At 36.6% G+C, this 24708-nt stretch overlaps 1 protein-coding gene across 2 annotated transcripts in view; it reads right to left on the bottom strand.

The window, feature by feature from the left end:
* Positions 1-2617: 2617 nt before the first annotated feature.
* Positions 2618-24708, bottom strand: part of LOC107686907 (netrin receptor UNC5D-like) — a 224141-nt gene continuing 202050 nt past the window's right edge. For both annotated transcript variants that reach the window (XM_016484053.1, XM_016484054.1), the window contains exons 11-17: positions 23372-23456; positions 15194-15365; positions 11843-12070; positions 9032-9181; positions 7934-8098; positions 6639-6817; positions 2618-4071 (exon numbers count right to left, since the gene is read on the bottom strand). In XM_016484053.1, the coding sequence (XP_016339539.1) occupies positions 3831-4071; positions 6639-6817; positions 7934-8098; positions 9032-9181; positions 11843-12070; positions 15194-15365; positions 23372-23456 (1220 nt within the window). In that variant the 3' untranslated portion in view covers positions 2618-3830. The remainder of the gene's footprint in view (positions 4072-6638; positions 6818-7933; positions 8099-9031; positions 9182-11842; positions 12071-15193; positions 15366-23371; positions 23457-24708) is intronic.

Raw genomic sequence — 24708 nt, 5'->3', positions numbered from 1 at the left:
TGGACTATTTTACCGATGTCCTTGCTACGTTTCTGGACCTGGGAACATTGCAGTTGCATTGCCGTCTATGGAGGGTCAGAGAGCTCTCAGATTCCATCAAAAATACCTTAATTTGTGTTCTGAAGATGAACAGAATTTTCATTTGTGGGTGAACTAACCCTTTAAGATCATGTAACATGTTTTAAAATGAAACAAAACTAAATTAAAAGTAGCTTAAAAAAGAATTCCCACGGCCTTAGAAAACATGTATATGTGAGGAAGCCTAATTGTTTGCCTAATTATTAATTATAGACCTGAAAATATCATGTAAAATAATAACATCTTTTAACTCTATGGATGTTTTGATACATCTTATGAATAGGCTATACATTTATTGTATTAGGTGGAAATGTTTAAACATCATTTGTTTAAATCTGTATCCTTAATCCTTATCCAGTAAATCACAAACAGCAGGTAAAGTCATGGTGCTTTTGAACACTGTTGTGGACAATGAAAGTCTTTACAGCCTAAAAGGCTGAGAACCACTGCTGTAAGCAGAGTGCTGTAGAAGAAAAATGGGGTGAAAACAAGTTATCTGCCGCCCTCTGCTGTTAACAATTACTTACTGCAGAACCACACAACACAGGCCATGAATGAAATACTAGGAATACTGCAGTGGATACAGTTTACCATCATTTAAAATAGCTTGAAAAACAAATTGTGAACAGATAAAACTTGCAAACAAGAGTATGCTATGAATCTTTGTCTTATTACACTATTCATAAAAATAAAAATGGACATTTTACATTTTTAATCCAATTTTGTGTATTTGCAATAGAGAGTGATGTCAGATGTATTCTAGCTATTTTTTCCAGGAGGATCAATTTTCTTGCTAATAATAGCACTTATTTTTGAAAAGAGGCACCAATCTCCCAGTTTCCGGCACTTAAATAACTAAAGAAAAAAAAAATAATAATAATAATTATAATAAAATAATTGTTTAAATGTGTTGGCTGCTCAGCTCCTATAGCATTATGGGATAGTACAGTGTTCATTATCAGCATACCTACTGTATACTCTTACATTCTACATATGTGACATTCATTACTTTTTTTTTGTAACTATGTAGTAGGCCTATTTAGATACTCAGTGTCCACAATTAAATGCTTTACTGATTTTATCTCAACAATAAAACCATTTTTTTAAATATATATATATATATATAAGAACAAATGCATTATATATTATAGAATTACATTATAAAGGAGTAATGAAAACATTTTTTTATTTCCACTGCCAGTAAATATATCATTTATTCAAATTAAGCTGGCACTAGCACGGTTTTTCCCGAAAGAACTGAATTTTTCCTTATTTTTTCCTGATGGATAGTCTTTCAGCAGGCAACAAATACCATCATATACACACAAATGTACCCGAATAAAATAAATCTATCAGAACATCGGTCTTTCTCTCTCACACGCCTGAGGGCTCTCTGCTCCACGGGCAATGTTTATAACAGAGTCTTTCCTGTAACTGTACTGTTTACACATGCTCAGATATGCATGTAAATTTCTGTCATTAAAACTGGCATCACTTCCTTTCCTTTGCTTGTTCCTCATCTTTTTCCTTCCTATCCTCTCCCATTATTTTCTTTCCCTCTTCTTGTTCCTTATCTTCCTATCTTCTCTTCTCTATCTCTCCCCTCTCTATTTCCTCTTCCCTTTCCTTTTTTCTCTTCTTGTTTCTCTCCCTTCCCTTTTACATTTCCTTTCTCTTCACTTTCCCTCTTTTTTCCTTTCCCATTTCCCTTCCTTTTTCCCCTTTCTCCTCTTGGTCCTCCTTTTTCCTTTTCAATTTCCTCTCCATTACCCATTTCTTCTTCTTTCCTTTCCCCATTTGCTCTACCTTACATATTTCCTCTTCTTTTTCCTCTCCCATTTCTTCTTTTTTCCCTTTCCCATTTCCTTTTTCTCATGATTTGCTCTAATATTATTTTATAAGTTCCCTTCTCACCCTTTTTCTTTCCTCATGTCTTCTACCATTCTTTTTCACTTTCAAATCTCTTCTCCTCTTACTTTCCCATCTCTCTTCCTTATTTCATTATTTCCCGCCTTCCCTTTCATTCCCTCCCTAATGTACCTCAGACACAGCATATATAAGGTTTTGTTAATGATTTCGTATATCAAAAAGCACAATCTCTTTTTATAGTCTGATGCAACAGACTATTTCATCACATATTCACACAGTTGTATGATAATCTAGCATTAGCAACACACTCTCACACAGCTCATCTTTCACAAGTGATGTGTGATACCTGGGATGGGATGCGGCGGATACTGTACGCTTTATGTTTCAGACGTGAGGTTAATTATACATCTATGCATTATTATGCATGTATGCGTGTGCACCTGTCAGCATACGGTAGTTTTCCAGCAGGTGAGATGTGTTAAAATGCTTTTTCAGTGGTCATCATTGATCCCATCTGGTCAATATGAGGTCACAAGCTGGTACTGGATGTATTTAGAGGAAAGATAAAACAACAAGGGGAAAAAAATCACATATGGAAATCACTCCTCTCGTAGGATATGTGTGTGTGTTCTCTACATTCAGATCAAACCACCAGAGGTTCCTGTCAAAATATGTTTGATGGATTTTTACTGGGTTATCCAATGAATTGTACACACAGCTGTCCATCATTTGTCATTTTGAGAGACAGCTGATAGAGAAGGATTCTGACCAATCAGCAGTCAGCCTGGTAACATTTAAAGAGACAGTTCACCCAAAAAATAATAATTCTGTCATCATTTTTCTCACCCCCTTCTGTTCCATACTCATTTCTACCGGTTTCTTCCTTTTGAAGAATAAAACCAAATTTTGATTAATGCACTGGTCACTCTTTTTTTCAAGAGGAGATTTCAAGCCATAAATTGGACCCTAATGATTAAAATGTCAGTCTGTTTCTAACATAAAGCTGTCATATGGCTTTAGAAGTCTTGAGATATAGTGATGAGTTACAAGAAGTACTTTTATGATTTTGAAGAATTTCTAGGCTATTTTCTTTAGGTGAACTGTCCCTTTACATTTTTAATGATATTCCTTACCTCAAATCGAACTTTCTCATTAAGCATTATCATTTTCTGCTTTCTTTTATATTCCCTCCTTCAGACAAAAAATAACAACAATAATAATTATATATTTCGATAGGCTGCAAAAGTAAATGTATAACAATGTTTTGTTTTGGTTATCTTTGAGTACATCTTTCAGTTTACACTGGTTGCTATGCAACAGGCTTTAATAGTATTCAGTACAGATGTTTTTTTTTTCTTTTTTTAAATCTATTTGCAATCAGAAAGTTACTCAGAAATGCAGACAACCATTGTGGTTTTCAAACAGAAAGACGCAAATTAAAAGTGTTCCACAAAACCAACGACACATTCTTCAACAAGAAGTTCGAAGAACTCTGAAGCATCGAGGCAGCCCGGTCTGTGATCGCAAGTTAACATTTAGGCTGTTGTAATTTCTCAGTTTGCCTTTACGGAAACAAACGATCGCGAACGCATACCCACAATCTTTAGCTGCAAATTTTCATCAGGCAGGCTTAGTGTCAGTTTGTTCTGATGCGTTTAAGGGTATTTGATAGGAATACTGTGTGCGTGTGTGAGTATCTGTGAATCACTGAAGCTTGTCTATTTGGTCACAACCCATCTTTAACACCCTGTTTTTATCAGTCAAGGAGAGGGAGGAGCAACTCTTTGCAACCTCTTAAAGTGCCGCCTCCTCTCTCCCGTCGTCGTACCCTCTTATCTCCGATAAGGACAGTGTTTTAGTCTTCATTTCCAATGAAACTGTTCTTAGGTGTGGTTCGCGTCGAGCTCCTCGCTGCTGCGGTTCATGGTGGAGTCGCTGGAGGGGATGGTTTTGCTGATACGGTCCAGAGTGTCTGCGCTGGTGGAGTGTTTAGACTGAACTTTGCCGATTTCCTCTAGAGCACTGGCCAAAGTGTCCAGATCACCTCGTTCCTGATGCTGAGCTTCCCATAAACTCAGAATGACAGCGGACGGGCTTGTCTGGCGCGCAAAATAACCCAGGTTTCTGTATGTGAGAAAAAGACGAAGGACAAACTTGGATTAACCGCACAATGTGAACAGAACAAAATTACAGTTGCAACAACTGAATAAAAAAAATGACTAAACAAGCAGGGACAAATGTCAAATGATAACTTTTAAATATTTACGACTTGTGCATGGTGAGGAGGTGAAGTGAAATGCTAATGAAATTGTGTTTGTAAAACAATTTAAGTATACTTTAAATGGTATTTTATACATTTTTAAGTTTATTACTGGTCTATAAAATCCAACCTATTACATATTCATGTCATGTGAAGCCCAAGACAACAGAAAATACCGCTAAAACATTATAATAAGGTTACAATTTTAACATTAGGGTAACAATTTATTTTAAGGTGTCGTTGTTACATATGTTACATGTACTTACTATTATAATAACAATAAATTATGCATAATTACATGCAAGCAACCCTAAGCCAAACCCTAATCCTAACCCTAACCGTATAGTAAGTACATGTAGTTAATTAATATTACTCAGTACTTAACAAGGACACCTTAAAATAAAGTGTAACCAACATACAATGCATTAGGTATCATGAACCAACAATGTTAACAGCATTTATTAATCTAAATTCATATTCATTTCTACACAAACTAATACACGTTTAGATTTGAAGTTAAAATGATAAAAGTATAAATGAACAAAAGTTAACGCATTATGAATTAACATTTGAACAGTATATTTAAAAATATGGTAAATTTACAAATACAATATTTATAAATGTAAATATAAAATCATTAACCTAGATATATAAATGCTGTAACAAATAGTTTTTTTTAAATCTGTGAATAAGCATGGTGTTTATATTTTTGTCTGTTTTTATTTTAAATTCGTATTGCGCTAACCCACAAGTTTGGTTACATAAATGCATATATTTCCGCCAAGACATTGAATTATTACACTCTATTGCAAGGATTCTCAGTCTGCATAACTTTCAATTTAATAATGTTATCCTGTAATGCCTGTATGCCCAAACAACCTATCAAAATGGTTAAATTAGTTTATAAAAGCGAGAAGGATATTAAAGAGGTTTTGCTGGAAGAAAATCAACCTATCTTTGAGACATAATTGAATCACAGAAGCGGAAATCACAGTTCTGCAGGTGTGTGTCTTAAAGACGCAGACATAGCTCATCTTCTGCCTCCACATTTGAATGCAGCTGGGTTTCATCTCGCTTCCTGTTGACCTTGTGTTGAAGTTATTTTAGAAAAACAAAGAGTCACATCAGCCAGTGAAGTTAAAACAGCTAGAAAATTAACCATTTCCAAGCAGGTTATGATAGTCTGGATGGATAAAACTGGTGATATCGCTGGTTAAACAGCCCGCTGAGGTCACAAAACATGCCATGCTGGATTTCAAAACATTTTCAGCAGGATATTTTACCTCACCATTATTACCCAGAGTCCATCAACAATATCCCGCAGCGCGATGTAAACAATGTAATTCTTTGATTTTCTGTGAGTACTCGGACTCCAGCAGGGGGCAGTGTTGCGCTACAACTCCTGCGCCGCAGCTCTCTGGGTAATTGCCCTCTGCGCTGTTTAGACGAGCTTGCACATCCTCAGAAGGTAATTGCAGAAATCCGCTTAACAAGGAGGAGACATTCTCATTACACACTGCCTGGGGCTCTGACCAGCTAGAAAATCCCCCTAAATCCTTCTGTCCGACTCTGCCAGCCTCATTTCAAAAACAACTCTGTCTTTTATCCCTGGTGAAACTATTACAAAAGTAAACCCACATTACGAAACAAAGTTTGATTCATCCTCCGCTGCAGTGAAGCGAATAAACATGCGACAGATTTTAAACTCAAGACCTCTTGGACATTTTGATCGGAGGGTCTGTTTGTACAGTGTTTTTAAGCATTTTTGAAATCACCATGGGAAATGTAAATAATTAAAAACAGGCAGCTTGTAAATTAAACTGTTGTTAACAATTGCTAGCTGGGCAGAAGACCATGTTTTTGAGCGGAATAAAGAGAAAGAGCAGAAAAGGTATTTTAATAACAGAGATCTTAATGAATGTTCAAACACATTCATGTTACACATAAATGAAATCAAAACTGTTTTGAAAGGGAGAGTTCACTCAATGAAAATTCATTCACTTTCAAAAAAATAATTTAACACAAAATTCTAATAAGCTGATCTGACACACAAGAAACATTTCTTTTTATTATCAGTGTTGAAAAAGTTGTGCGGCTTAATGTTTTTGTGCAATCCGTGAAGCAATGTATTCAGGATTCTTTGATGAATAGAAAGTTCAGATGAACAGAATTTATTTGAAACTTTTTTTTTGTAACAATGTAAAAGTCTTAACTGTCACTTTTGTTAAATTTAATGCATTCTTGTTGAATAAAAGTAATTACTTTAAAACAGTTAATTACTTTAAATGGTAGGGTATCGATCTATCTATCTATCTATCTATCTATCTATCTATCTATCCATATGTTTGTATTTGAGCATGTATGTCATCCTTCTGTATGCTTGCTTATGGACAAAGCATGTCTGCTGTGTGTTTTTGCATAAATTTCTCACCTGTCTATATGCAGTTTCTGCGCTAAGAGCTGCCAGTCTTTGCCCTTGGCATTCGCTGTGTCGAAGGTGGCACAGATTCGCTGGTGAATGGACAGGGGGATTTTGAAGGCCCTGGATCCCGTTTGAGAGGTGATGGTACAGTCTGATTGTGTGAAGAATGGCACTGTGTCTTTTTCATTCTGGAGGAAAACAGTATCACAATGACATATTAGAGGGGTTCACAGAGGGGTTAAATTGCGATAAAACGATCAGGAAATGCACATTTCAAATCAATAATAAAAAAAAAGGGAATTTGTCCATTTTTTGTTTTCAAAATCCAGTTAAAACACCAATAAACCAATAACAGACTTCAGTGATATTAATTTTTGACTGATTAAAATATGATATTTGTATATAATTAGGGCTGTCAAAATTGACATGTTAATTGTGCAATTAATTTTTTTTAAATTCAATATAATGCTATTCAATCACTGCACTCAAACCTGGAGGACATGACACGTTTAGGGTGATGTTATTGTTGAATAATCGACTCTGGGCTAAAAAAAAACATTCATTTATTTGAACAACCACAATTTGATCTAATACCTGATGAGTGTATCGGAAAGTAAAGTGAGTGCATGAAAGCAGTGCTAACGTTATTATTGTTTAATTTGTACAGTCTTTACTCATAGTTAATGTTCTGTGATATTTCTAACCTCATCTGATTTTATTACCCTTTAATGTGACCCTGGATCACAAAACCATAAGTAGCATGGGTATATTTGTAGCAATAGCCAACAATACACTGTATTCAATATCATCCAAGTGCACACACACAGCAGTGAGTAGTGAACAAACACGCACACACACCCGGAGCAGTGGGCAGTCAATGCTGTGGCGCCCGGGGAACAGTTGGGGGTTCGGTGCGTGGGTCTCACCTCAGTCGTGGTATTGAGGATGGAGAGAGCGCTGGATATTCACTCCCCCCACCTACAATCCCTGCCGGACCTGAGACTCAACCCGCGACCTTCGGGTTACAAGTCCAACTCTCTAACCATTAGGCCACGACTGCCCCTGATGTGTTATTAATTCGTTTTTTAATCAATTGACAGCACTAATTATTTTTATTTTTTTGGCATCAGAATCATCACCAGATTTTAGGTTTCACTCACTCTTAAAATTTCAGAGGTCCACTATACTAAAAATACTGTAAGTGGACCATCAATATTCCAAACACCACAAGATATCTCTATTGCACTTTGTCAATATTTCAATATTTTGTGTGTTTTTATTATGTGAGTTTTAATCTTTCATACCTCAGCAATGGTGGTGTAGACCTGTAGGATCTGCTCATGACCTTTGACCTGCCGAACACTGATCTTACAGGAGAGCTGATTGGCTGCTGGACTGTAGCGCTCCAGAGAAAAGGCACACTGCAGAGGAGACTGGCTACTGCACCACACCTGAGAGAAGGAGAATTCCTGCACCAAAAGAAGAAGAAAAAGGAGGAAACAGTGAATATTTTTAGCAGGAATCATATGTGCCTCTTCTCCTCTCCTCCTTATTGTTATTCTGCTGATGAAGCCGCTGAAGCTAATTTACTTAGTGTCATGTCACTGACGGCCCTGCCAGAACACAGCCTAGTATGACAAAACAGGGCTTGCTATGGGTATGATTTGGATAAAAATGCGCCTGCAGTCATAAAGCTTTATGAAGAAAGGAATGGTGGGTAAACAGCATTGAGAAAAACACTCTTGAGAATGTGTCATCCAAAAACAGAAACAATTTGACAAAGTAATACGAATACTGAAACATAGCTCTGCTGGAGTAGCAAATAAAACTAGATAGAGAGTGCTGCTTGTCAATGCTAAACCTGACACCATGATACTAACGTGTTCTGGATGGTTTCCAGAGCATTGCTATGCGTTTGCTAGGATGTTGTTATGGCCCAAGTCAAAATAAGCTCTATGAAGGGCATTAAATATGATTTGGGTCCCATTTTCACAAGTTTAAGGGATTTTTTGATTGTTTGGTGAGAGAAAATTGTTTTGAAGAGCATCTAAGCACTTGATTTGAGGTATTTTGCGCCAAAGTTATAATACTTAAGTTTGGGGGATTTGAAAAACGAGAGTAATATATCACATTTGTGCAATTTGTCCATTAAAATCATTCTTCCTGTAAAACCATACTGTAAAACCATACAGATGGAAAAAAACATCCTTATCTCCAGGAAAAAGACACCGGATTCCTACCACGGCCTCTGGCTAAACTACCTTAAACAGAGCCGTATTAATATTCATACGACCAGTCAAATGAACACTGGAATTTGACATCTCATTAATATTCAGCCTCATATGCATATTAACTCATGCATATTCATACGAAGCTGGCATCCATATTCATGAGGACAGCACCTGGCAGGTGGTGAAAGGTTTGATACTCCACAGGAACTGGGGGATGTCCTGGATGGAGACCTGTAGGCTAAAAGAGTTCGCTCTGAAGAGCAGGGTCTTGGGTTCCTCCAGGAGGCGCCCTCCTCGCCCCCGTTCCACGGATACCACCTCCTGCAAGGAAGAGTAAATAAAGATATAAACGCTCATGCATAAACACATCCTGACACATACAATACCCTACACCAGGAACAGAACTCAACTGATTGCTCATGTTTAAATTATTCAGCTGAAAAAACAGCCTCCTACGCTACACAACAGCTATTTCCTGGGTGTGGCGGCACCTTTAATCTTCATAACCTGAGAAGATGAAGCGGAAAGTGATTAAAAACCTCAACGCGAGGCTGACGTTTCCAACCCCAAGACCAACAAACAGGTCGAAGAAATGCCTGCACTGCATTTTTCATCTACAAGAATGGAATTACAATAACACCCTGGGCTTAATATAAAAAATAAAAAAACAAAACAAAATCTGGCAACACATCAACTAATAAATCTAAAAGTACAATGCCTTCAATTACCATCTCGGTCGAATACAATGAATGTCGTCTACCTTTCCCCTGTGCACAAATGCAACACACACACAAAATGGCATGCAGAACAGGAGCGAGAGACACTGGATGGATAGAATCGACATTGATGAAAGGCACGGGTGATTTTGTGCTCTTTGCATCTATTCTGTGGGAATTGTTGACAATGCGGCACAGTAGCATTAAAAGCATTAGGTCTCTCTCTCTCTCTCGCTTTCTCTCTCTCTCGGTCACAAAAGACAGGAAAACAGTCTCTTGCTGTGATGGCTGCTGATCGATCCTGGCCTGAATTCGTTCAGTTTCCAGGGAGGAATTAATTTGCTGTTTTGTGAAATGCAAACAACACTGACAACAAAGAGTACAAAAGAAGAAAAAATGGCGGGTGACCGGCTGGATAAACAAAGTGGAAGAGTGCTTTGGTGTGGAGAAATACAATCTTTGACCATTCACTCGTGAGTGTGTCCTTTTTGGGAAGAAGACTTCACAGAACCGAGTTCTGTCACACACGCGCGGGTTTTTTTTCTGTCATGGTCGAGACTTTCCATTGACTTCTATTGTGTTTATATTGAGCTAATGGTATTGTCTATACACTTCACCTAACCCTCAGATCTGCATTTTTATTGAGACATTACACAGGTCATTCTACAAGATCCATTGGGGTTCCCCAATATACACTACCGTTCAAAAGTTTGGCATTGGTAAGTTTTAAAAAAAGATTGGAATTTGATTGAGATTGAAAATTCTTCAAGGCTGCATTAAATTGATCAAAGTGAGAGCGAAGACTTCTACAATTACAAAAGATTTATATTTCAAATAAATGTTGTTCTTTTGAACTTTCTATTAATCAAACAATCCTGGAAATAAGTCTATCAAGGTTTCCATAAAATTATTAAAGGGGTCATGACATGGATTTTTTTTATTATTTTAATATGTTCCTTGAGGTTTACTTATAATGTTAATAAAGTTTTTTTGCACAAAAAAATCAAATAAATGTGGAAAGTGTATTATTTTCAACCATCATTCTGACCCTCTGTCTAAAACGACCTGTTTTAAGGGGCATGTCCTTTAAGGCTTGGAAGTAATTGGCCACTGTTATGATTGGCTAGCGTCATTGCATAGGAAACAGTATAAACACTATTGCAAGTGAGTGTTTTGACAACATAATCAAAATAAAATGGTCATTTCCAGGCAAAGCATTATGAAATCATTTACTTACGGTTTGTGATGCAGCTGCAGTCAGATCTCGCTTCATCTTTCAACAAATATTTCTTCGTGACCTCCATGACACTGTGCCTCATTTACAAAACAAAATACTCTGAAAAATCCTCTGACACGATTCAGGTGCCATTAAAAATAAACTATCCACTTGTTCCTTACGCTGGGAAACTGCACATTTGTAGGACAAACCTTGCAGTTTCACAGTCTTCAACACAGGGCTTGTGATGTCAAACTGAACTGTAAAATTCAATTCTGGTACCTTTCTGAAGGCATAACAATATCCCAACATATATTAAAGTTTATTAATTTAGCTTGAGTGCAAAAACAATCCAGACTTCAGTACTTTGTGTGTGTTTGGAGAGAAAAATAACACCACTAATTTAGTTTGTGTACGTCTCGAGGCTTCAGTGCAACACAAAGACATCTCCACATCTTCATAACTAAGAAGAAAAGATCCATGTGAAACATTAAATATAAATGACATATAATGCTTTCTTCATAAAGTGAAGAAATTGTAAGATCCGTGTGTGCGCAGAACAAAGACTTCTCTGAAGCTGTGTCCACTCAGCTAGACGTCACGCCTAACAGAATGTAAATCACTTTTAATTAGCTCACAGAAAATATTCAGTCACGTAGTGAATGCATGAAGCAAGAGTGGCTCACCATGTCTTTGTAATTTAAGAAGCTATTCTATCAGTTAGCTGGAGATGTGTGTGTGCACAAGAGAGAGAGAGATTGGTCCAGCTGACTTTCAGTGGAGCGTAAAACCAGAGTACCCACAGGGCATGACGGCTAGCCATAACACGCTGCCCCATGAATGCAAATATCCCATAAGCCGTGGATTTCCATCTAATGCCATATGCAGTGAAGGGGATATGTATCATGACATTTAAGAAGCCTACATCTGTGAAAGCCAAAAACACACCCTATGGAAAGACCAGTTAGGACCAGCATGAATTGGTTTGACTAAACCAGTGGCTTCTTAACTAGTGCATCAGCATCTGAAACACAACATGTCTTTACACACCTGAAAGGCATGGGGCGTATCATCGACGCAGTACACTCGAATGCTGTAGTTGAGGAAGTTGGGCTCCATGTTTCCAAACGCAGCCAGTCGGAGTCTCTTCCCTGCTGCCTGTGTGAGGGCCTCTCCCACTAAAGCGTAACACCCCGGTCTCTCCACCAACAGGTGGCAGCACTGAGTGTCCAACAGGCAGTAACAAGAGGTGCTCTCCTCTTCCACAGTCATGACCTCCTGTCAGAAACACACAAAATCCAACTGTTGGTGCGTCATATGTACAAGACATATGCAGTATGACTGCATTTACATTAGGGTTTGCTATTAGGGACAACTGAGGTGACTGATAAATGTCATTCTCTTTCAGAGGGCAATAGACTAATATAGACTGCAACAGACCAGAGTCAGGGTAGCACCATATTTAATTTTGACAGGGATAAAAACGAAGCTTTGAGGGAAAGAAGTACAGTGCGTTCAATGGGTTGTACTGTTGTTTAACAACATACCGGTTGTTCAACTGAAGAAGTGTCTTCCAGAAAAAATAAAAAATAAAAAAATAAAAAAATAAAACTTTCAGTAGACAAAAACAGTTTTGAAAGTTGTAAACATGTAAATTATGTGATCTAGGACATGACTGATGATGTCATTTATTTTCAGATGGCAAAAGTCTGCAATTCTTCACAATACTACACAAAGCTGTATACATTATACATTTTTTTAAAACTATTTATAACTTTTAATTTTGACAGTCACTGCATGACAATATGCATTGTTCTGTAGTGTGGCTGAGTATAAACATTTTTCCAGTTTAAAAAAAGTAGCAAAAAGTATGAAATTTACCATCTTTGACAACAAATAAATACTTAACCTTTTAAATAATCATAATAATAATTGTATACATAAAGTGTTTTATAATTTTATATTTATTTATTTTATATTTATTTTAATATCTTCTTTAATTTATACCTATCTATTTTATTAAAATATAATTGATTACATGATACTATATAGTATTGATATAATCAGGAAAATGTATTTATATTTATTTTATTAAATTATAATTTATTACAGTAATATACTATTAATATTATAATAAAAAACACTATATAAATATAAATAAATGAAATGAACAAATATAAAATTTTAACTAAAATTAAACTTCCTTATGCTGCTTTTTTGTGAGTGTGTGTTTTAATGAAATGTTTTTGAACATTTGATCACGATCAGTGCTAGAATGACTTTTGAATGACAATTGAGTTGCCTTCCCTTATCTTGAAAACCACCACAATTGTCAAATTCATGAGTGGTGCTACTGCTTCCCATTACCTTCACTTAACTGCAACACCAGTGACAAAAACACATTCCAACCAAGAGTAAAAGAAATGTATTTTTAAAACTCATCTAAAACATTTACAATTTACCATAAATGATATATGATATGTTGTAATGTTTATAGTACAAACACGATTAAGAGATCAGATCCACATCCAAGAACGGCTTCCATGCTGATCGACTGTTAACACGGTTCAATTGCTTTTAATGCAAAGTAAGGCCTCATTGTCATAAGCACTGACAGCTACTTACTTTTGGCAACCCTGAGGCTTTTCACAGGCCGCTTCACTTTATAAAATCCCCAGTCAGCATAAAAGTATATACACACGTTAGAAAAAGGTGAAGATCTTTAGCTGAAATTATGCTTCTCTTTTCTTTATAGCTCTGCAGATGGAAGCACAGCTTGATTATTATTATATGCATCTGGTATTTGAATGTCAGGAACAGTGGGTGTGTAGCGGCCAGCAGGAACTCGGAGTCCAGGCTCTCCATTTTACCGTCTGAATATAGCTGAAGCTAAGCATAACTTTGCCCCCCGGAGCGACCCGAACCATTTGCGACAGCGGAAAGCTTGATATTTCACGTTTAAACACACCATTGCACAGAAAGCATTGTCTATTACCCACAAATCAGTGGGTGCACATTAAAGTGTGCTTTCCGTCTCTCTCACACACGGTAAAAACGCACAAAAAAGGTGTTATTCTCAATTCTGCGGGGACATTACTCTCAGCCTGCCTCTCACTTGCTCTGGCATTATGCCTGCGAGAAAAAAGCTAATTATTTCAAACAACCATCAGAGGTCTCAGAGTCTTTAACACGGCATCAAAATGACTCGCTTGCACGGAAAGAAAAGGAGTTGATTGGTATTTGTGATGTGTCTTTGAATTAGAGTGTCTGCGTTTGATTATAGTCTGCCGAAATGTCAGGTCGCGCACACACATGCACTCGCAGCTACACAAACACAAACAGAGATGGTTTCCCCAGGGTCAGTTTGTGTCAGTGAGCTCCAGCTCAACTTTGATGAAGTTCTTTCAACACGTAAGAGCGGTAGAAATCCCACTTTTATAAAGAACAGCAAAATATCAAAGGGAAAGGACAGCGTTAATAAGAGAAGCACAGAGAGATGCTCCCTTAAAGTGCACTCAATGGGACGCGCGTTGTAGGAATAGAGGGCATATCTATTGATTCTGTCATATAGTAACCTTCAGCATTCGTACTTCAGAATGACAGTTCTTTATAATTACCAGCACACTGCGATTTCCCATTAAACTACATGATTCAGACTTTACACTCATTCAAGGCAAGGAATGGCTTCGCTTTGTATTCTAATAGTTAAAAGGATAGTTCACCAAAAATTGAAAACGCTGTCATTAATTACTCACCCTCATGTCTTTCCAAACCCGTAAGACCTCCGTTCATCTTCGGAACACAAATTAAGATATTTTTGATGGAATCCAAGAGCTTTCTGACCCTTTTTAGACAGCAACGCAACTGACATGTTCAAGGCCCAGAAAGGTCATAAGTACATTGTTAAAATAGTCCATGTGACAACAGCGGTTCAACCTTAATTTTATGAAGCTAAGATAATACTTTTTGTGTGCAAAGAAAACAACAATAACAACTTCATTCAACAGTTTCTTTGGTACTCTCATGAATGTGCGTCGAAGACTGACATGGAAGAGAAGAAATTGTTGAATAAATTCGTTATTTTTGTTTTCTTTGTGCCAAAAATGTATTTTCGTAGCTTCATGAAATTACAGTTGAACCACTGGTGTCACATGGACTATTTTAACAATGTCCTTACGACCTTTCTGGGCCTTAAATGTGGTAGTTGCATTGCTGTCTATGGAGAGTTAGAAAGCTCTCGGATTTTATCAAAAATATCTTAAATTGCGTTTGTGTTCCGAATGAAGGTCTTTGAAGGTTTGAAATGACATAAGAGACAGAATTTTAATTTTTGGGTTAACTAACCCTTTAAAAACTTAAAAAGTTAAATAGTTAAAGACACTCATGTCAGATTTTTCTTACCTCCCAGCTGTTGTCCTGGGTTTGTCTCTTAAGCTTGATATTCCAGTCTTCTGAACTCACATCTGCACAGTGGGCTACTGTCAAGGCAACAGGGCAGGAAAAGGTCAGGCCAGGAGGGCCATATGTTACTTCTGGACTCAAAAGTATCTCCTGACCTTCATCAGACAAAGCACTGAAGATACAGACACAGAAAGAGAGATTAATTGATATTGTTCAAAAACAACAACAACAACAACAAAGATACTGAATACTAACAGAATATTGTTAGTTCCTGATGATTAACTGCTGTTTTTTCTCATTTGTAAATGACTTTGAATAAAAGCAATGCAAAATTAATCAATGTAAAAAGCAATGCTTCTGATTCTATTTAATTGGCATGAAACATCAGATAGAAAAACGCACACACATACAGAAGAAAAAAAAAACAGTAAAAGGTGGGAAATTACACTTCTCTATGGTCCGCCTCCCTTAGTTACTGTTGCTAACTCTCACAAACTTTACAAAATATCCCATAGGAATAAACTAGGGAGTTCAGTGTGATTTTCAATGAAAAAATTGATTGGATACTATCCTTACGTGGGCTGGAATCAATTGTGACATTTATTTCAAGATGTGGAAATACTGATTGTGTCATCTCTGAACATTATACCATATTTTTGGATAATGTTCCTAAAACTGCATTTACTTCCATCTTTTATCAACTTTCCAAACACAGAGAAGAAACTGAAGGGCAGCAGTAAATACGAGAACTATAATGATAACTATAACTATGAAACTAGCCAATAGCCAATCAGCCAATCAGAATCCACCTGACTATCCACCTGGCTAACAAGCTAAAGCATTTAAAGCACTAGATGACTACAGTATATGCTTACAATAAACAAAATATAACTGTTCATTGGTGTGGATGCTAATATAATTGCTATAGTTATAATTCTTGATGTGAACAGACCTTAAGAGTTTAACCCCATTATAACAGTGTGCAAACAGTCAATCTATTCATGAATCCATTTTTTTTCCCTAAAAAGTTTTCCCCAAATTAAAATTTGCTATCCACTATAAAAATAAAATACAGATCAAGAGAACAACTTGTGTGGAACGCTAATGGGAAATCCTCGCTCAATATGTGCTGTAGTGTCAAAATAACAGTATTGATTTCACCAGAAGATGCCGCTGTTGAAATAAATGGAATTAGTTTGGTTAATAAACACGAGGGCAAGCTACTGCGATAACACCATGGACAAACATTAGCTAGAAACACAAGCAGATTTGTTAATGGAAACATGCCAAGTAGCCGCACAGCTCTCCTTGCAAACACAAACACAACAGATTAGCCTACAGACTCAGCGCTAATACAGATATATTGTACTTTGCGCTGGTTGAAGTGATTCCAGAGGGCAGTTGGATTTGATCGGGTGTGGATCAGTCAGTGTGTGTGTGTGTGTGTGTGTGAGTTCACTACTCGATGGTGTTGTTTGAAGTGCTTTCTGAGGAGCCTGGTGACATATTGAGACAGTTTGGATGTGTTAGTGTCGATCGATATGACTGCTGTGGATCCTCAACAAGGATTAGTCATCTACAGCAGGGGGAGTTCAGGTTGGCCTGGATGGCGCCATAGAGAACTAACACATTGACACAGCAGACTACATGAACCAGACACCTGCTGTTAACAGAACCGTGATGATTTACAATTCAGTACTCTTTGCACAGAGACTCAAGAGATTTTAATACTTATGAGTGGTGTTTTGAATAGTCTTTGATGTGTTGCTGTGTGTGTGTGCTAGGGTGTTCTGGATGTTTGCAACAGCATTACCTAGCCAAAATCTCCATGTTGGAAGGTTTTTAAACAGTTTTATTGCCCACCAGGCAAAAATCCAATGTCCTAATCGATTAGAACACACTCTTAAAAAGTTATTTTTTTTATTAGCATTGACGATTCCATTGAGAACCTTTAACATCCACAGAAACTTTCCATTCCACAAAAGGTTCCTTTTTTTTTGGAAAAAGTTATTTTAAGAACTTTTAAGAACAAAAATGGTTCTTCAAATCTATTACATTGCTGTGAAAACCCTCTTTTGGAACCTTTATTTTAAGAGTGTAATTTGAGGAGTTATTAATGATTGTAGCAAAAACAGGCCAAAGTTCGACACTTAAATGCCCATATGAAAATATTCTGAAGAATACTGGTAACCAAACAGTTTTATTGACCATTGACTTCCATGTTATGGCCAAAAATATCAAATATTCTTTTGTGTTCCACAGAAAAAAGAAAGTCATACATGTTCGGAATAAAATTATGGTGAGTAAAGAATTTTAATTTTGTGTGAATTATTCCTTAAAGGCTATGGATTTAGACAAAAGCACCACTAATTATGATGCTTCTGATGAACATATGGGCAGAATATCAAGTATTTATTTCACAACCAGAGCCGTTTTTCATTCTAAGCAGATGGCGGGCTGAGACAGCCGTCCAATTACAGTGTTTGACACTGTACCGTACCAACAGACCAGTCAGTCACTTAACTGCCTTCTAATCGCTCTCGCTCTCTGCATCGGCACTGTTTGTTTACATGTTGATTTATTTATATTGAGTAATTACCTGTTCCCTCCCAACATCCTCTGTCTATTGGCATTGTATCCAAACTCTTTTATGTCTGAAATAAAGGCAATTAACGCTGATGAAGCAGCTAAGCTTGATTTACCATTCTGTAGAGGAGAGAGAGCGTTACTTGACATTTACAGCCATTTAATGAAACTCTCGCAAACACTAGAAAAACATTCATGAACATGAAACGCACATCAAATGGAACAAAATGTCTCACTAGTTGCTGAAATATCAGGAACAGCGGTAAACAAATGAAAAACAGTTAAAGGGGCCTCAGTATTGATCAGAGTGAATCTGTGGATGCCCTCTGTGCAATATACAGACCTATTAATTACAATGGTGTAGAGACCTGACTGCATGCGATTAGAAGTGTCACACCCCTTTAGATGTGGCTTTTGAATGAGGAAGAACAACTATGGTAAAAAACTGCTTTAGCAGCCGGGTAATTATAACTAAACTATAACTAAACTACTAAAACCAAACCCATAAAAATCACATCTTAAAATATAATAAAAATTAACCAAAATAAAAGAAAATACAGAAATGAAATACAAAAAATATTTTAGTTCAGATAGCTAGATTATTTAGCTAGCTATAACTTTTTTTTTGTTTAACTTGGTATAGTAAAATAACTAAACATACATTTTAAATAATGAATCTATATACACTATATACGCTAAAAATCTATATACACATCTAAAAAAGGATAACACAAAAATAAAACTAAATCAAAACATTAAAAAAAACCTAGAAACAATGTTGTTGAAACAACAAATGTTGTCCAATCCATTCAGATTTGCAAATCATTCATTTTTTTTTCATGCGGATACCAAAACAATAAAAAATTATATACCTGTATTTACCATGGGTCTAGTTTACCAATGCACTAGAATGTCTTATGCTTATAAAATGTAACAGTATCTAGTAAAAATTGAACATATTAAATAAAAAAACAAAACAACTTTTTTTTTTTTCAGTTGTTATCTCACCAAGTGAACCACAAGCATCACTGGAACCCTGAAATAATTAAATAAAAATGAAATAATACATAAATAAATCATTTTTTTTAATAAAATAAATAAAAATACAATAAAAAAATAATTGGTTCATGAAGCCCTGATTGTGAATTTGTATTTTTCACCTGCTGTCACCTTTTTCCTTCTCACACAGACACAAGCCCAGAGACCAAACAGACTTCAACAAATTAAAACCAAAACTGCTCCCTCAGGAAACCACCACAACAAGCTTCTTCACTGCATTTTGTGCCGCAGGCATTATGGCCTGATCAATATGAACAATTATCTCTCATAGATCAAACTGCCTAAGTGAAGGGAAGTGTTAAAGCACTGTTCAACTGACAGTAATTTTGACACAGGAGATCATCAAGCCATATTATAATTAAACTTTATTTGAAAAGGGACCATGTAAAATTTTAACATAAATGTTTCCATTTCATGCATTGTACCGAATTTAGCCAATGGCTAGTTTTCATCCGCGGTCCCTTGGCAGGTAATCATAATCACAGATAGACATAAGAACAAAATAACAAACACATACAATACAGTAATACTTATACACATCCCATCAGAGCCAAAAAAATAAATAAAAATAACGTTCAGTTAAGCCACAACTATATCAGTGTTTACAGATTTGAGTTGCTTTTAAATACAATTTTAGTTTTAATTTAAACGTCAATAGATGTGCACATCCTTATGTCTTCTGGTAGAGTGTTCCAGTGAATAATAGCTTTCACTGAGAAAGATGATAACCCAAAGGCAGAATGACGAAAAGGAACAACACAATCACTAGTAGATGATGATCTAGTAGATCTTACAGAGACTGTAGAGCGAAAATGCACAAAATCACGAAGTACAGAAGGGGCTAAACCATTTAAAATTGTATATACCATACACAAATTTGAGAAAAGTCTAAAATGATCAAAGCTCAAAAAATGTTATTTCTTCAAAATATCGCTGAACACTGGAAGTAGTTATGTTATTTATACTGGTGGGCTGCATAACTGGACATACATTTAGAAAATATTGCTGCTAAGATTATATCTGCCATTGCTTTGTCACTATACACTGCTGTCAGTATGAACAGCCATTAAAAAGTGCAGTCAAAAGAGACTGCTATACTATCATGCAAGGGTCCAGCCATTATTCATTTCCCCTAGTTCAACAAATGTAAAGAGGAGCCGGAGATGCAGCGCTAATAGCAAGGAAATGCATCACCTATTGATTTACCAATTTAATATCCACCAGGATAGCAAAAAAACAAGTCTGCTTTCATTAACACAGTGTGAATCATTTCCTAGCAATACAAATGTTTGGTGTGTTGTCCAGGTGAATCCACGGGGAAGGGTACAGGTGAGCTTTAAGCTCTGCAAATAGCCCAGAGGTCTGAGCAAACTCAATCCTATCACTGTGAACAAATAAAAAGAGTCTCTGATTGATCCTTTTTCATGATTCTGCTCTCTATAGCCGCAGTTATGAGGTCTCTGGAGATCGTGCGGCTAAATTTAGGAGGTTCTGCAGATTGATTTCTGCTTCTCTCTTCTTCTAAATCCCCTCCCTCCACCTTCTGTAGATGCTTTGTCGTCAGATTGCAGTGTTGTGGATTGAATTTCTCCCAGCTCCTCACCACAACTGTCAAAAGATGGGCTTTGACTGACAGCTGGGCTGAGCAGCTAGAGTTTGACTGACGGATAGCTGCGCGACTGTGGTGTTGGCGCGTCGGATGGGAGATGGGGAAGCAAACAGCTCTGAGCTTATCAGACGCTAGCAGGTACCTTCATCTGCGGACTTGCTGAGATTGAGGTTTTCATCTATGAGCGCAGAAGAGTCTCTGAACACTCGTGACCTTTGATCTCTATCAATCCCAGTGTGTCTACGACAGCGATTGAGGATTGAGAGCCAAGCGACAGGTGTCTTGCCTCTGATTGTAGGTGACATTCGAGAGTTTTACAACTTTAGTTTTAAATCCCCGCTCGTCAAAGTTTGCTCATAATTTCTGGAGGGTTAATCCCAAAGTTAAGCAGCTCACCAGAACAAAGCAAGTGGCATTCTGGGAGATTTCCACTCATGAAATACAAACTGCGTTACGATTTACAGCATTGTCCCTAAACAGTGTTCACTGCATCCTTCATAGTCAGCAGAGGATATCTGTAGTTCACTTTACTTGACAAAATATGTGACCCTGCTACTTATGACTGGTTTTGTGGTCCAGGTCACATATGTTCACTTGGAACAGCATGCAACATCAGTCACAGACTACAAGCTTGAGGTATGAAGACATATGTATAAATTATTATATACTGGAAACCTTTTTTTATACCTGGATAAATGATGTAACCTAATGTTAGAAATGTGAATTCTATACCTCGAAAATACCTTTTTAAAATGAATGCACAAGTTATTAGATATGTCAAATACTTCAGCAGACATACTGAATAAAAATTATGTCCTTATCCTTAATTTTTAATTAGTAAATAATGAACAATCAAGAGTGATGCAAATTCATTGGATAAAAACAGTGGGAACCCTGAAGAACATTCAGTTCCTAAAACTTCTGGAATCCTGCAATTAAATTATTTGAATTATAATTATTGAACTTTTTTTAAGTAGCTGAAACTAGGAGTGTAAATAGATTACAAACTGGTTGAAAAAAGCTGAGGGCAAGGGGGTATTTGAAAATTGTTGTGGAGATGGGGGACCTTTGAGTCAAAACATTGATAACCACTGATTTAACATGCTCACATCGTAGTGTGATGTCCACAGCGCTGGTCTCAGGTCGATTACAATGCCATTGTTTCAGAGTCACCATCTTTTTTTCCCTTGTTGCGACAGGATGGCACAGCTGGCTTATAACCTGCTTGACTCGGATGTGTTTAACCACTCTCGCACACAGGCCCAGAATACTAACGCTATAAAAGTACACCTTTCTAAATGAGCCCCAGGAGAGCCGGTCGCACCTAGCTGCCTTCAATATACAGGCCTGCCGTCATAACTACAGCACTGCCTCTGAAACATAATGCCGGCTCTCAGCAGAGAGCGAGACTGACTGACTGCTGGATACAGCGAGCAGGGGCAAGATTAATGGTACGAATGGGAAATTGAGGGACAGAAAGTAAGAAACTACTGAAAACACCAGCGTGTTGTGTTTTGGCTGCTAGTGTGATACCCATATTGACCACCTTAGCTTACTAGCTTCACCAAACAAGGTGTTCCTGGATGGCAAGCTACTTTTTGCTAGTGAACAACAGAGCTAGGCAGCTAGAAAAGCATCAAACCAGCAGTCTGTGTGTGAGAGAAAAGCTCATTTCCATTACCTAGTGAGCTGCCTTGATGCCTACTGCCTACATACACTGCAAAAAAAGATTTTCTTACTTATTTGTCTTGTCTTCTAGTATAAATATCTAAACATTCTTGAATCAAGATGCATTTACCTGACAAGCAAAATGACTTTAGATATTAATTCTTGTTTTCTAAAAAAATTATCAGAATTTAGTTAGTTTTTGCTTACAACAAGAAAAAATACTGTATCTGCATATGTATATTTGCAATGTAAAGCAAGACAGACAAAAATACTAAGTAAGAAAATCAATTTTTGCAGTGTAGGTAGCTGTCTTGTAAGGGAACACCTTAAATAGGATTATTTATAGTTAACTAAATATATTAACTAAATCTAAAACCATAAAAATATTTTTGTCACAAAATAATAATAATAAAAAAAATTAAAAAAAACATTTTATTTCAGCTAGTTTTCAAAGCAAAATATCTAATTTTCATTTAGTTTTTAGTGTACAAAAAACTAAAAGGAAAATGAAAATTAATAAAATATATATAGATATATTACGCAAATATATTTACAATGAAAATGTAAAATGTAAAAATAATAATAAAAAATAATAAAAACTATAATAGTATTTCAATCATACTAAAATAACACTGGTAACACTTTACTTAAATCCTTTATGTATAATGCATTTTAAAGTAGTTTTAATGCATTAATTATGCCTTGTAGTGCACCTTATAGTGCATTGTAAAATCTCATGAATAATTGTAACCACAGTTAATACATTATAACACTGATCAATTCATTGTGCATTTTAAATTCTGTTATAATTATTTCTGACAAGAAATAATGTATTACAACGCACATTATGAATAATTATAATGCATTATACCCTTTAACAACCCTTTATAATGCATTATACATAAAGGCTTTAAGTAAAGTGTTACCATAACACTAAACCTAATGGTCACTGGTTTTGGTTAATTTGTTTTTTAATTATTTTTATAGATATTTTTCAGTACTGAATGACTGATAAGGTTTTGTCCGCCATCTATTATGTACTGTATTTCCCTACATTTGTTGCAATTCTCCACAAAAGACCTCAGAATTTGGCAAAAATTTGTTATCTTACAAGACAGCATAATTAAGTTGGATCAGCCTCCACGTCGGGCTTTAAAATTATTTTTCTGCAGGCAGCTCTGTAGGTTTTGTAACAGAGCAGAAGAGCGAGTTGAATACAGTCTCGATTTTGTGCGTCAGTGTCCTGGATATATTACCTGGAGTCCTGCTGGGTAATGCTCATGTACAGTTCCCAGGTTGTGTCCTCTTCAATCGCACCGTGAGGCACCAGCAAACTCACACCTAGCCCAAGATAAGACACACACACACACACACACACACACACACACACAAAACCAAACAATTTATATGATCTGACAACCTGACGGAATGGGACTTGGATGCTAAACTGGAACAAACAAAGTTCCTCTTTTGGAAACACCCTTAATTTCCCAGAAGCCCTTTCAGTGGAATGAATAGTTCGGTGCGAGGCTGGAATTTAGAAACAGCAGAACATTTTTCTTGTGGGACTCGTGCATGACAACACGTCTTCTTAAAAATCAATTCAAAACCTTCCTTACGAATACTTGTGTACAACCCACATGTGCACACACCTTGTGAAGTGACAAGGCGCCTGTAGAGTTGTTAGAGTCACTATTCGTCTGTAAAGGTCTTAAATAGGATGAGCGAGAACTCTAGCACGCTTCAACACATGCACTAGCCTCTAACCTTTCTCACACACTTCTGCCAGCCTGTCAAGGCTCTTTTCTGCATGTGACAGGATCAGAGGTGGAAAGGAGCAAGAGAGTGTAAAGGAGGGAGAGGAGAGAGAGAGAGAGAGAGAGAGAGAGAGAGAGATGGACCCTAGAGACTCCTAAATCAATGCCGCCCTGCTGGTCTGTCTGTCTCTCTGTCAGTTGCCCCCTCTCTCAGCCACTGGGTGCTGTGTGCACAGCCTCACAAACACACAGCACAGCCACTGGATATACTGTGCGTGAGAGAGAAAGACATGAAAAGAGAAAAGGAGAGAGAATAAAGAAGTTACTGGTGTGTGTGTGTCTGCATACCAGTTTGTCTCTCCCTAGACTTATGAAGCAAGCCATTTTGGCTTAGAATCACCCACTTAGACAGGACATGTAAAAAAGTGACTATTTTTTACTTTTATGAACTTTGAGAACAATGTGGAAAATCTTGAGGTAATCTTGTTATAAATAAATAAAATAAAAAATGAAATAAATCCATAAAAATAAAATGTTAAACGTAAAAATTAATCTATCTCTCTAGTAAAGGCATTAAAGACATTAGATGCTGTTCTTTAAAACATTGTATTCATCAAAAAACCCGAGAAAAATATTTACACAATAATAATAAGCAGAACAAATATTTTTTAACATTGATAGTAATAAGAAATATTTCTTGAGGACAAAATAAGCATAGTGTAATGATTTCTGAAACATCATATGACACTAAAGACTGGAGAAAATTCTGTATAAATTATGTATTTACTGTCTCTTTTGATCAACTTAATGCACCCTTGCTGCTTATTAAATATATA

Source organism: Sinocyclocheilus anshuiensis, unplaced genomic scaffold (genome assembly GCF_001515605.1).
Source record: "Sinocyclocheilus anshuiensis isolate Anshui unplaced genomic scaffold, SAMN03320099.WGS_v1.1 scaffold1545, whole genome shotgun sequence".
Classification (NCBI taxonomy): domain Eukaryota; kingdom Metazoa; phylum Chordata; class Actinopteri; order Cypriniformes; family Cyprinidae; genus Sinocyclocheilus; species Sinocyclocheilus anshuiensis.
This window is presented reverse-complemented; position numbering and strand designations above follow the sequence as displayed.